This window comes from Mesoplodon bidens (assembly GCF_964165515.1).
Source record: "Mesoplodon bidens genome assembly, chromosome: 5".
In the NCBI taxonomy this organism is placed as follows: Eukaryota; Metazoa; Chordata; class Mammalia; order Artiodactyla; family Ziphiidae; genus Mesoplodon; species Mesoplodon bidens.
In genome coordinates this window covers 72,296,327-72,310,028 of record NC_138161.1, presented here as the reverse complement: position 1 = coordinate 72,310,028, position 13,702 = coordinate 72,296,327, and the positions used below count along the sequence as shown (strand labels likewise).

Genomic DNA, 13,702 nt, shown 5'->3' with positions numbered 1-13,702 from the left:
AAAGCCACAACAGGGAATGCCTATGGAGGAAGACAGGACTGCCATGGAAGCAGGGTGCTACTGCTGAGTCACATGCAGTAGGAGGAGCCACTATTGTAGCCTCTTTCTCCCCACACGCAGGCACCTGCCAATGACAATAAAAGAAGCCCGTTCAGGGCTGGCTCTTGCACGCTGGCTGCTGAACAATAAAAAAAGAGCTCCCTCAGAGCTGGCCCTCAAGTGCTGGCTGCAGGGCAATTAAAAGAATAAGCCCTCTCAAGGATGACCCTTGCACGCCTGCTGCTGGGTGCAAGTAAAACCCCAGCCAGGACTGGCCCTCATGGGCCTTATGCTGGGCACTAGAAAAGGCCTCACTTGGGCCACATCTCTTGCGCCCATGGCCACAGGCTTCCCTGTGCATTTGGCACTGCCCGGGCTCCCACGATCCAAGCACTCATACTACCTCTGTGCCCTGTCCTCACTGGGGCAGACCCAAGAGATCCAAGGCAGCCTCTGGACCAGACTCCTGTGGGTCGACCACACACAGAGGTGGGGATAAACCAAAGCTGAACCCCAGGGACGGGGTGACTGAGGAAGAAGATTGAAAATCTTTTCATCATCAGCTGTACAATGTGCAGGTTAAATCCCTGGGGTCAGCTAGGTAGCCCCTGTGTCTATGGAATATCTGAGTAGACAATAAGTGTTCCCATGAAAGCAAACGGTCTAGCTCTGGCAGCTGTGGACTTTGGGGGCAGCACATGCAGGAACTGGGCCTGATCAGAGTCTGAGGGGTCGCCAGAGGTACCACAGCAGGTCCAGAGACCAGCCCAGAGTCAGGAAAGCCTCTTGGGGAGACAGAGGTGGGCTGTGCCTCATGGCGTGTGCAAGGACACTTACAGCTGAGACCCCAGGGAAACATAATTATTACTATAAATTTTATTATGTTTTGATTCATTCTGTAGTTGGGTCTGGCTTTTTTTTTTTTGGTTTCTTTTTCTATCTTTTTTTGCTTGTTGTTGTTTTAGTTCTTTTATTTTTTTTTCGTCTTTTGGGATCTCCGTGTTTTATAACATAATTTTTGTTTTTTACTTTTATTTTTTTATGCAGTTCTACCTTAGCTTTGCTTTTCTGTTGTTCTGTGTTATTTTCCCTAATTAAAGACTATTACAAGAGACAAGGAAGGACACTATATTATGATCAAGGAATCAATCCAAGAAGAAGCTATAACAATGGTAAATATCTATGCATCCAACATAGGAGCACCTCAATACATAAGGCAAGTGCTAACAACCATAAAAGGGGAAATCAACAGTAACATAATAATAGTAGGTGATTTTAACACCCCACTTACACCAATGGACAGATCACCAAACAGAAAATAAATAAGGAAATACAAGCTTTAAATGACACATTAGACCAGATGGACTTAATAGATATTTATAGGACATTCCATCCCAAAACAACAGAATACACTTTCTTCTCAAGTAATCATGGAACATTCTCCAGGATAGATCACATCTTGAGTCAAAAACCAAGCCTCAGTAAATTTAAGGAAGTTGAAATCATATCAAACATCTTTTCTGACCACAATCCTATGACACTAGATATCAATTTCAGGAAAAAATACAAACACATGGAGGCTAAATAATATGCTATGAAACAACCAAGAGATCACTGAAGAAATCAAAGAGGAAATAAAAAAATACCTAGAAACACATGACAATGAAAACATGATGACCCAAAACTTATGAGATGCAGCAAAAGCAGTTCTAAGAGGGAAGTTTATAGCAATATAAACCTACCTCAAGAAACAAGAAAAATCTCAAATAAACAAGCTAACCTTATACCTAAATCAATTAGAGAAAGAAGAACAACAAAAACCCCCCACAAAGTTAGCAGAAGGAAAGAAATCATAAAGATCAGAGCAGAAACAAATGAAATAGAAACAAAACAATAGCAAAGATCAATAAAACTCAAAGCTGGTTTTTGAGAAGATAAACAAAATTGATAAACCATTAACAGACTCATCAAGAAAAACAGGGAGAGGACTCAAATCAATAAAATTAGAAATGAAAAAGGAGAAGTTACAACAGACACCGGAGAAATACAAAGCATCCTAAGAGACTACTACAAGCAACACTATGCCAATAAAATGGACAACCTGGAAGAAATGGACAAATTCTTAGAAAAGTATAACCTTCCAATACTGAATCAGGAAGAAATAGAAAATATGAACAGACCAATCACAAGTAATGAAATTGAAACTGTGATTAAAATCTTCCAACAAACAAAAGTCCAGGACCAGATGTCTTCACAGGTGAATTATATCAAACATTTAGAGAAGAGTTAACACCCATCCTTCTCAAACTCTTCCAAAAAATTGTGGAGGAAGGAACATTCTCGAACTCATTCTATGAGGCCACCATCACCCTGATAACAAAACCAGACAAAGATACTACAAAAAAAAGAAAATTACAGACCAATATCACTGATGAATATAGATGCAAAAATCCTCAACAAAATACTAGCAAACAGAATCCAACAACCCATTAAAAGGATCATACACCATGATCAAGTGGGATTTATCCCAGGGATGCAAGGATTCTTCAATATATGCAAATCAATCAATGTGATACACCATATTAACAAATTGAAGAATAAAAACCATATGATCATCTCAATAGATGCAGAAAAAGCTTTTGACAAAATTCAACACCCATTTATGATAAAAACTCTCCAGAAAGTGGGCATAGAGGGAACCTACCTCAACATAATAAAGGCCATATATGACAAACCCACAGCAAACATCATTCTCACTGGTGAAAAACTGAAAGCATGGGCTTCCCTGGTGGTGCAGTGGTTGAGAGTCTGCCTGCCGAAACAGGGGACACGGGTTCGTGCCCATGTCCGGGAGGATCCCACATGTCATGGAGTGGCTGGGACCGTGAGCCATGGCTACAGAGCCTGCGTGTCCGGAGCCTGTGCACCACAATGGGAGAGGCCACAACAGTGAGAGGCCTGCGTACTGCAAAAACAAACAAACAAACAAACAAAAATACTGAAAGCATTTCCTCTAAGATCAGGAACATGACAAGGATGTCCACTCTCCCCACTATTATTCAACATAGTTTTGGAAGTCCTAGCCATGGCAATCAGAGAAGAAAAAGAAATAAAAGGAATACAAATTGGAAAAAAAGAAGTAAAACTGTCACTGTTTGCAGATGACATGAAACTGTACATAGAGAATCCTAAAGATGCCACCAGAAAACTACTAGAGCTAATCAATGAATTTGGTAAAGTTGCAGGATACAAAATTAATGCACAGAAATCTCTTGCATTTCTATACACTAATGATGAAAAATATGAAAGGGAAATTAAGGAAACACTCCCATTTACCATTGCAACAAAACAAATAAAATACCTAGGAATAAACCTACCTAAGAAGACAAAAGACCTGTATGCAGAAAATTATAAAACAGAGATGAAAGAAATTAAAGATGATACCAAAAGATGGAGAGATATATCATGTTCTTGGAATGGAAGAATCAATATTGTGAAAATGACTCTACTACCCAAAGCAATCTACAGATTCAATGCAATCCCTATCAAATTACCAATGGCATTTTTTACAGAACTAGAACAAAAAAAATCTTAAAATTTGTATGGAGACACAAAAGACCCTGAATAGCCAAAGCAGTCTTGAGGGAAAAAATGGAGCTGGAGGAATCAGACTCCCTGATTTCAGACTATGCTACAAAGCTACAGTAATCAAGGCAATATGGTACTGGCACAAAAACAAAAACATAGATCAATGGAACAAGATAGAAAGCCCAGAGATAAATCCATGCACCTATGGTCAACTAATCTATGACAAAGGAGGCAAGGATATACAATGGAGAAAAGACAGTCTCTTCAATAAGTGGTGCTGGGAAAACTGGACAGCTACATGTAAAAGAATGAAATTAGGACACTCTGTAACAGCATACACAAAAATAAACTCAAAATAGATTAGAGACCTAAATATAAGACTGGACACTATAAAACTCTTAGAGGAAAATATAGGAAGAACACTCTATGACATCAATCACAGCAAGATCCTTTTTGACCCACCTCCTAGAGTAATGGAAATAAAAACAAAAATAAACAAATGGGACCTAATGAAGCTTCAAAGCTTTTGCACAGCAAAGGAAACCATAATCAATAAAAAAAGACAAACCTCAGAATGGGAGAAAATATTTGCAAATGAAGCAACTAACAAAGGATTAATCTCCAAAATTTACAAGCAGCTCATGCAGCTCAATTTCAAAAAAACAAACAACCCAATCCAAAAATGGGCAGAAGACCTAAATAGACATTTCTCCAAAGAAGATATACAGATTGCCAACAAACACATGAAAGGATGCTCAACATCACTAATCATTAGAGAAATGCAAATCAAAACTACAATGAGATATCATCTAACACCATTCAGAATGGTCATCATTAAAAAATCTAAAAACAGTAAATACTAGAGAGGGTGTGGAGAAAAGGGAACCCTCTTGCAGTGTTGGTGGGAATGTAAATTGATACAGCCACTGTGGAGAACAGTATGGAGGTTCCTTAAAAAACTAAAAATAGAGCTACCATACAACCCAGCAATCCCACCACTGGGCATATACCCAGAGAAAGCCATAATTCAAAAAATGTCATGTACCAAAATGTTCATTGTAGCTCTATTTACAATATCTAGGACATGGAAGCAACCTAGGTGTCTATCAACAGATGAGTGGATAAAGAAGATGTGGCACATATATACAATGGAATATTACTCAGCCATAAAAAGAAACGAAATTGAGTTATTTGTAGTGAGGTGGATGGACCTAGAGTCTGTCATACAGAGTGAAGTAAGTCAGAAAGAGAAAAACAAATATTGTATATTAATGCATATGTGGAACCTAGAAAAATGGTACAGATGAACTGGTTTGCAGGGCAGAAATTGAGACACAGATGTAGAGAACAAACGTATGGACACCAAGGGAGGAAAGCTGCGGCAGGGTGGGGGTGGGGGTGTGATGATTTGGGCGATTGGGATTGACATGTATACACTAATGTGTATAAAATTGATGACTGATAAGAGCCTGCTGTATAAAAAAATAAATATAATAAAATTCAAAAATTAAAAAAAAGAACACTTCCTAACACCATATACAGAAATAAACTCAAAATGGATTAAAGACCTAAATGTAATGCCAGATACTATAAAACTCTTAGAGGAAAACATAGGCAGAACACTCTATGACATAACTCACAGCAAGATATTTTTTGACCCACCTCCTAGAGTAATGGAGATAAAATCAAAAATAAACAAGTGGGACCTAATGAAACTTAAAAGCTTTTGCACAGCAAAGGAAACCCTAAACAATACAAAAAGACAACCCTCAGAATGGGGGGAAATATTTGCAAATGAAGCACCTGATAAAGGATTAATCTCCAAAATATACAAGCAGGACATGCAGCTCAATATTAAAAAAACAAGGAACCCAATCCAGAAATGGACAAAAGACCTAAATAGACATGTCTCCAAAGAAGACATACAGGTTGCCAACAAACACATGAAAAGATGCTCAACATCACTAATCATTAGAGAAATGCAAATCAAAACCACAGTGAGGTATCACCTCGCACCAGTCAGTATGGCCATCATCAAAAAAATCTGCAAACAGTAAATGCTGGAGAGTGTGTGGAGAAAAGGGAACCCTCTTGCATTGTTGGTGGGAATGTAAATGATACAGCCACTATGGAGAACATTATGGAGGTTCCTTAAAAAACTAAAAATAGAAATACTATATGACCCAGCAATCCCACTACTGGGCATATACCCTGAGAAGACCATAATTCAAGAAGAGACATGTACCCCAGTGTTCACTGCAGCACTGTTTACAATAGCCAGGCCATGGAAGCAACCTAAATGTCCATTGGCAGATGAGTGGATAAAGAAGATGTGGCACATATATACAATGGAATATTACTCAGCTATAAAAAGGAATGGAACTGAGTTATTTATAATGAGGTGGATGGACCTAGAGTCTGTCATACAGAGTGAAGTAAGTCAGAAAGAGAAAAACAGATAGATATATATGTATAAATATAAACAAATACATATATCTTCCTAACTCACATATATGGAGTCTAAGAAAATGGTACTGATGAACCTAGTGGCAGAGTAGGAATAAAGACGCAGACGTAGAGAATGGACTTGAGGACATGGTGGGGAAGGGGAAGCTGGGACAAAGTGAGAGAGTAGCACTGACATGTACACACCACCAAATGTAAAATAGATAGCTAGTGGGAATCTGCTGCATAGCACAGGGAGATCAGCTCGATGCTTTGTGACACCAAGAGCGGTGGGATAGGGAGGTGGGAGGGAGGCTCAAGAGGGAGGGTCTATGGGGATATACGTATACATATACATATGTTTGATTCAGTTTGTTGTACAGCAGACACTAACACAATATTGTAAAGCAATTATACTCCAATAAAGACATTAAAAAAGAAGTTTTCGCAGGATTGAGAAGCTATGAATTTAGGTAAAATCTGCTGGTGAGGTAGAAACAGAGGAATATTTTGTTTGACTTCGTTACCCCGATGTTTGCTTTTCTTTCATCAACATATTCAGAAAGGGTTTATTGGTTGTCAGCTCTGAGTTAATAATGACTCAACAGGCATGGTCCCTGCCCTCATGGAGCAAATACTAGCAAACAAAACTTTTAAGTATATCTTTGGCTAAGTGCCTCAAAAGAAAGAAACAAACACTATGATATGTCGGCCAGAGTGGTGGTAGAAACAAACCTAATTCAAATAGGGGGACTCTCTGAGCAGGTGACCTAAAGTTGAGATCTGAAGGATGAGAAAGACAGTCATGTAACATGTGAGGCAAGAGCACTGTCAACCAGTGAGAAGGCCCCAGGACGGGAAAGATCTTACTGTGTTTGAAGGAAAGAGACCAACATGGCTGGAGCACAGTTGGTTGGAGAAGTGGAAATAGATGATGTTGGAAAGATCATCAGGAGGTGGGTCATGCAAGGTGTGGCCAGCTGTGATAGTACTTTAATCTGTAAGGGAGGCAGGGTCTGGGTTTTTGTTTGTTTTTTTTTTTTTTTGCAGTATGCGGGCCTCTCATTGTTGTGGCCTCTCCCGTTGCGGAGCACAGGCTCCGGACGCGCAGGCTCAGCGGCCATGGCTCACGGGCCCAGCCGCTCCGCGGCATGTGGGATCTTCCCGGACCAGGGCACGAACCCGTGTCCCCTGCATCGGCGGGCGGACTCTCAACCACTGCACCACCAGGGAAGCCCAGGGTCTGGGTTTTATTCTGTACCTAGTGACGAAGTTGTGGCTATTGTGAAGGAAATGGACTAAAGTGAGGCCACAGAGGAGGCAGAAAGAGAAGTAAGGAGGCTGATGTGTGGTCCAGGCAAGAAATGGCCTTGAGTTAGGGTAGCTGTTGGGTTTATATTTGTTTGATTTTAATGGGTTTCTCAACCCGGCTTGTGTAATCCTACCAGCATGGAGGACATGCATCAAAGGAGGATTTGATGGGGGAATTTACTGCCGAAAGAGCAGTGAGTCACTAGGGTACTGGCAGAAATACCCCAGGGATATGGAATGGATTATCTGTCCCGAAATGGTGGGCTATGGCCATATTGTCTCCCTCAACTTTGTATACATTTGGAACATAATTGGTATTTAATACACTTTACCTGAATTGAACAAAACCGAGTAATGAAGTGGCTTTTTGTGTGTGTACATGGTATGCACATGTGTATAAACTAAATCTTTCACCACGACTAGGGTGAAAACTCTAAAGTGAGGAGATAATCTGGATTATTTAGTCAGACAGAACTGGCTGATAACTAAATGGAAAAATGTGATTTTTCCAGCTCTGTGAACACACCACCTGACTTCCTCCTCTGACATGCCTGCTTGCTGCTGCCTACACTCCTGCTATTAGAAATTAATTCCTCTGATGTGAGGCTATATCCCTTACTGAAACACAAGTATCCCGAGATAACATATAAGCCTTATCAATCATCTTTGCGATAATGAATCTATCATATATTTTCTTGAAGGAAAGCACATTTTATAAAGGTTGAAAAAAGTATGAAGGCATTGAAGCTCCTTGTGGAGAAAATAAGCTACTTGGGATGGGTGGAAACGTGAAGAAAAGGGCCAGAGCAGAGAAAGAGGGTGGTTTCTAAATGTTCACACTCTTTGACTCAATAATTTCATTTCTGAATGGCTAACCTAAAGAAATAACTGTAAACATGGGACAAAGATTTAGGTGCAAATGTAGTCATTGCAATGTTGTTTACAAAAAAAGTGAAGCAATCTAGATGTCCAAAGACAGGGACATAGATAAATAAATTCATATAGCTTTACAGTACAATGTTGTGTAACTATTAAAATTATGTATCTAAAGAATTTTTAATAGCATAGGATAGAAATCCAAACAAAAGTGTATATGTCTGTGTATTCTATGTATATCATACATATATAGTATAATCTCAAATATATAAAAGATAGATCTACCTAGAAAAGACTGCGTATGTATTTTTGTTGGTGTATATGTTAATAGTAATGGAATTTGGGGTGATATTTATTTTCTTTTGATAATTTTCTATATTTTCCAGATTAAAAAATAAATATGAGTTATTAGAGAACATATTATAACAGCTACCCTTTCTCCCTTAGAAGCAATTTCTAATTAATTAGCCAAATTACTGCATCTGTTTCTGAAACAAATCTGGGTATTTGACTGAACTTGAATCTGTGGGACAGTTTTTCAGAGCTGAATCTTAAAAAGATATTCCTCGAGCCTCTAAGGCACATTCCTGTTAGAGAGGTTGATGGTTAGGAGGGAAGGAAACTTGAAGAACATCTAAGTTCATCAGCCAAGGAACCATTAGGTTATTTTCACAACATTTGAAAATGAGCTTCCTGGCATTTGGCTGGAATGACTGAAGGCTGGCGACACTGTAATGTGGCCCCCAGGGAGACACGGGTGTTCCACAGGCCACTGAGATCAATTTAAACTGTGAAACAAGGAGAAAATGCAAAAATTCCAATCAGCAGCATAATCCCCACATTGCACCTGCCATGATACACTCCCGAAAGATCTTTTCCATGACTGAACTTCTTGCTAAGCGCAAACGTGGTGCAGACCCAGGAAACATCTTTAGAAAGGCATGCAGTTCATTTCCATTTTCCCCCTTTACTCATGGGGATGAGTGTATTTCTATTGAGGTCATTTGTATTCATTAAATGATAATTTCTGGAACACTAGGAATGAGCTGGTTGCCACATTAAGTCATAACACAGTAAAACAAGCTCCTTAACTCCTTTCCTAAATTGTTATTTAATGTGAAAAGTGTAGAACCTGATCTATGTTATAAATTGTCTCTTTGTCAAAATAGACAAAATTTCATTCAAATGTTAAAAGGTACAATTGGCTTCTTATTTTAATCCTATGGCTTATAACCCATTAAAATCATTTATTTTGATCCTCAAGCTGTTCCAGATTTAACCAGTAGAGAAAATATGTATGTGGAGATAGAGATGTATGTAGGTCAGTGGGTCTCAACAAGGGGAGATTTTTTTCCTGGTGGGACATTTGGCAGTGTCTGGGGACATTTTTGGTTTTTTAGTTTCAGGATCAAAGGAAGGGCTGATGGGAGTGTCTGGCATCTGGTGGTTGAGGGGAGGGATGCTGCTAAACATCTTCCAGCACACTAGCCAGAATTATCTGTCCCAAACGTCAGTAGTGCCAGGTTGAGAAACTTTGGTGTGTTTGCATAGATGGGGGATGATAACATAAGTATGGCATAGCAATGACATCAGGGAGGAAGGTAAGTGGGAGTTTTCACATTATTTTTGCAAGTTTTCTGTAAGTCTGAAATTATTTCAAAATTTTACAAAGTCTTCAATGGGTGTAGTTGGCAGTTTAAATTGTAATACCCTGTTCTGCAGCCTAGAGATAGAAAATGACTTGTCTCTTGTTGGGAATGAAGGTTCAGCTCAGTCATTGCCCATGACCTCTGGGGTTACAGTCTTCAGGGGCAGGAAGGGAAGTCAGCAAAGGTCTCAAATGCCCACCTGGATCACGGCTGGATTTGCTTGCTCCACCGTGAGAAGGCACACCCCTTGGGTCGAGGCCATATTTAGAGAATCGCTGTTCTGCTTAAACTGCTCTTTTAACATGAAGTCGGAATCTGTTGATGAAGAACCCACCCCTCCCACCTTCCCTCCTTTAGCTGCATCTTGTTTCCAGGCTGCACTCTATTTTATATATATCTCCCAAGGAATTGTTCTTAGGTCTTCTCTTGAGTCTATACCCTAGTTCTTCCAACAATATCGTGGGCTGCTCTGGGTTTGGAGCCCTGATTTCTACTCTGTGTACGTGTAGTGGAGTAGCTAATAGGTCAGGCCCTGGAGACATTGCCGGTTGCACCTCTAACTGGTTGCGTGTACTTGGTCTATTATGGAAACTGTTTGTGCCTCAGTTTTCTCAACTGTTAAATGGGAAGAAAAATAGCAAACCTGATAGAGTTTAAATGAATTAATAGATGTAAGCTGGTACAACAATAGCACATATTAAGACCTTAATAAAAGTTAGTATTCATTCATTCATTCTATAATATTAGAAATATTTCTGCCCTTACCACACCCATGGACAGTGCTCCTAACCTCTGTGTTGGGAAGATGTGAGTGATGTATCACAGCCATCTGGGTGCTTCCTGCAGCCCTGTCTCTGGTTCTTTTGTTTCTGTTGCATTGGTTCCACCCAATTGCTTCCTGAGACTTTTCATGCTGTGTGGCCCGCACAGTGAGTGGAACCTCTTTATCTTTCATGTCTCTGTCCCTTCCCCATCCCATTCTCTTCTACTGAACTCTCTTTTTCCATTGACTGGATATTTCCAGTGAGCCATACACTCTAGTAAAGGCTTTGTATTATTTCATTTGCGTCTCATAGAGCCCTGTGTGAGATGGAGACTGTTATTCTCATCACTTTATAATTAAAGAAACTGAGGCTTAGAGAGGTTAACTGACTTGACCAGGATGCAGAATTAAGAAGCAGTGTGCTTTTTCCTCCACTTTCCCAGGAATGAAGTACAATACTTTGAGTAGGGGAGAACCCAGACTTCCTGCCATTTTTCTGTTTTCCTTCCTTGCAAATCACAGAAGCTGGAGGAGACCCGAACAGATGAGACTTAGCGTTTGTTGCATGGCAGGGTCTGTGCTGGTGCTGGGACATAAGAGCAGAAAATACATGAGTATTTGATTTGAGTGAACTCAAAATCATGCCTCAGTTATCTTTTACTGTACAACAAAACATCCCAAAACTTAGTGGCTTAAAATGATGATTTCTTGTTTTTCCTGACTCTGCGCATTGCCAGGGCTCACAAGACAGCTGTTCTGCTCCACGTGATACTGTGTAGAGTCTCTCCTGAGGCTGCATTTGGCTGAGAGGTTGGCTTGAGTGTCCACAGTGGCCTCACTCATGTGTCCTACGGTAGTGCTAGTTGTTGGCTGGGGGCCTCTCTTTTCCTCCTATGGCCTCTCATGCTCCAGGGACTCTCCCCACATGATCTCTCTAGGAGGACAGCCTGGACTTCTTTATGTGGTTGTTGGTTTCCAAGAGAGTAAAAAATGGAAGCTACATGCCTCTTAAGGCCTAGTTATAGAAGTCACAGCATTACTTCTGCATTGTGCTGTGGCCCAAAGCAAGCTACAGGGCCAGCTCCAGGGATGGCAGAAGATCGCCACCTCTTGATGTGAGGAATGGCATAGGAGCACGAGGATGGGGCTTTGAAAGCAATTTACCACACTCTCTGTGCATCTGGCTCTTTAGCCAGAAAAATAGGGTTTGAGCACTGGAAGCCTCCTTAACCATCATCTGACTTAACCACTAGTTTCACAGATGCAGAAACTAAGACCTGGGAAGTCAAGCCACTTGGCCTTGACCAGCACAGTCAGTGGAGAAGCCAGGTTTAGGTCCAGCTTGTCTGGTTGGCATCATCACCTGCATTTGCAGATGTGTGCTTAGCTTTTCTTCCTGCCAAGTTCCTGTCTGACTCAAGGCTGCCCCTGTTAAGTTTGGAGACCACAAGTGTACAGAAGAAGGAAGGGACCTGTTTCTCCTTCTTCTGTTTCTATGCTTGGTGCCTGCCCTCTATTCCTGGGCTGGGCGCTGGAGTCTCCCATTACTGCTTTGGCCTCATTGACCAGTATTGACCAGGGATGCCTTCAGCATCACTCCTCTTCTATACGTTGGAAAATGAAGTGATGCTGGGTTTTACCACATGCATAAAAAGTGGCTGCCCAAACCCTACCTGATGTTATAAAATGAACCCAACACATTTTTGTAACGTTTTAGGGTAGTCTATTTACTACAGTGCATTTTTCTAAAATCCACAATTACTATAATATGAAATGTGTTGCTTGTTTTGAAATAGAGCAGGTGAGCCATAAATTATTAATTTCTCTCATTATAACCACAAACCTGAAAATAATTAAGAGCTTACATTTCCCCCGATCGTTATGATGCTCTTTTGGATATTTCCAGCCTCCTGGACAGATACTTATTTTGCACTAAAGATAATATTTGTTATCAAATACAGTTCTGGGATCCCCCCCCCTTCAAATCCTCATGTGGGTGCCTGACTTTTATTGAGGGTTAAAGTAAATAAGAAGTACGATTCTTAGATTTATGTCTCCTTGAAGACCATAAATATCCAAAGAAGAGCAGTAGAGATGCTCTCCAAGAAAATATGTTTACTTGATTCCTGTTGTATTGATTATAGATTGAATAGAAACTTTTTCTCTTCATTCTAATATTATTTACCATTTTTATAGTTTAAATAAGTAATATTTGTTTATTATAAAAATTTACAAAAGACGTAAGCACACAAAGAAGAAAATAAAGATACCCCCTTAATCCCACCTTGCAGTCAAACCGCGGTTAACATTTTTAGTGTATGCTCTTCCCATCAGAGAGATAGAGCAATAGAAATATAGATTGATATGAGGGAAGAGATATATCAGTAGATATACATATAGATACAGAGTTTTCTTTTAAAAAGTAGGGTCATATTGTACAATGAGTTTGCAACTAGATTTTTTTGTGTTTTGTCTTGCCTATGTGTGACGAGAACATTTTTCCATGTCTACCACCCACAGAAGTAATTCTCTCTTGTTCTGACAGGACAGTGATATTGAAGCACTGGCCAGATGTTTGGAGTATGTGCTGGGCTGCACCACTCTAGGTGAGTAAGTCTCTTCAGATTCCAAAATATACTGATACCTACTGATTCTAATGGAATATTCAACAAGTAGAAAGCTTGGGAAGAATCTCATACATATTTCAATCCAACCTCATTTGATAGATGAGGAGACTGAGGCCAACAGAGGTTTTATGTCTGGCCCATGGGCCAGGAAATGCAAAGAAGAATTGTTTATCCTTGTTGTTCAGTGACCCTGGGTCTCCAAGGATGAAATCATTAAATTCAGTGGTCCACTGTGATCCAATGGTGGCCTGGCAGGGCACAATAATAGGTTTTATAGGTCTCCTGGGAGAGGAATCTTTCTACCTCATTCGTTCTATAGAAACACTATATTCATTCAAGCTGAAAGGACCATCACTCTGAAGGTCAGCCAGTTACTAGAAGAGATTTGGTCTGAAAAACAAAGC

The 13,702-nt window shown here is 40.1% G+C and overlaps 1 protein-coding gene across 1 annotated transcript in view; it reads left to right on the top strand.

Moving 5' to 3' along the window:
• NEK11 (NIMA related kinase 11) overlaps positions 1 to 13,702 on the top strand; it is a gene marked incomplete at its 3' end in the record, with an annotated part of 289,656 nt that overhangs the window by 190,328 nt on the left and 85,626 nt on the right. The window contains 1 exon segment of the mRNA XM_081235786.1: positions 13,217 to 13,277. Within this exon segment, the coding sequence (XP_081091912.1) occupies positions 13,217 to 13,277 (61 nt within the window).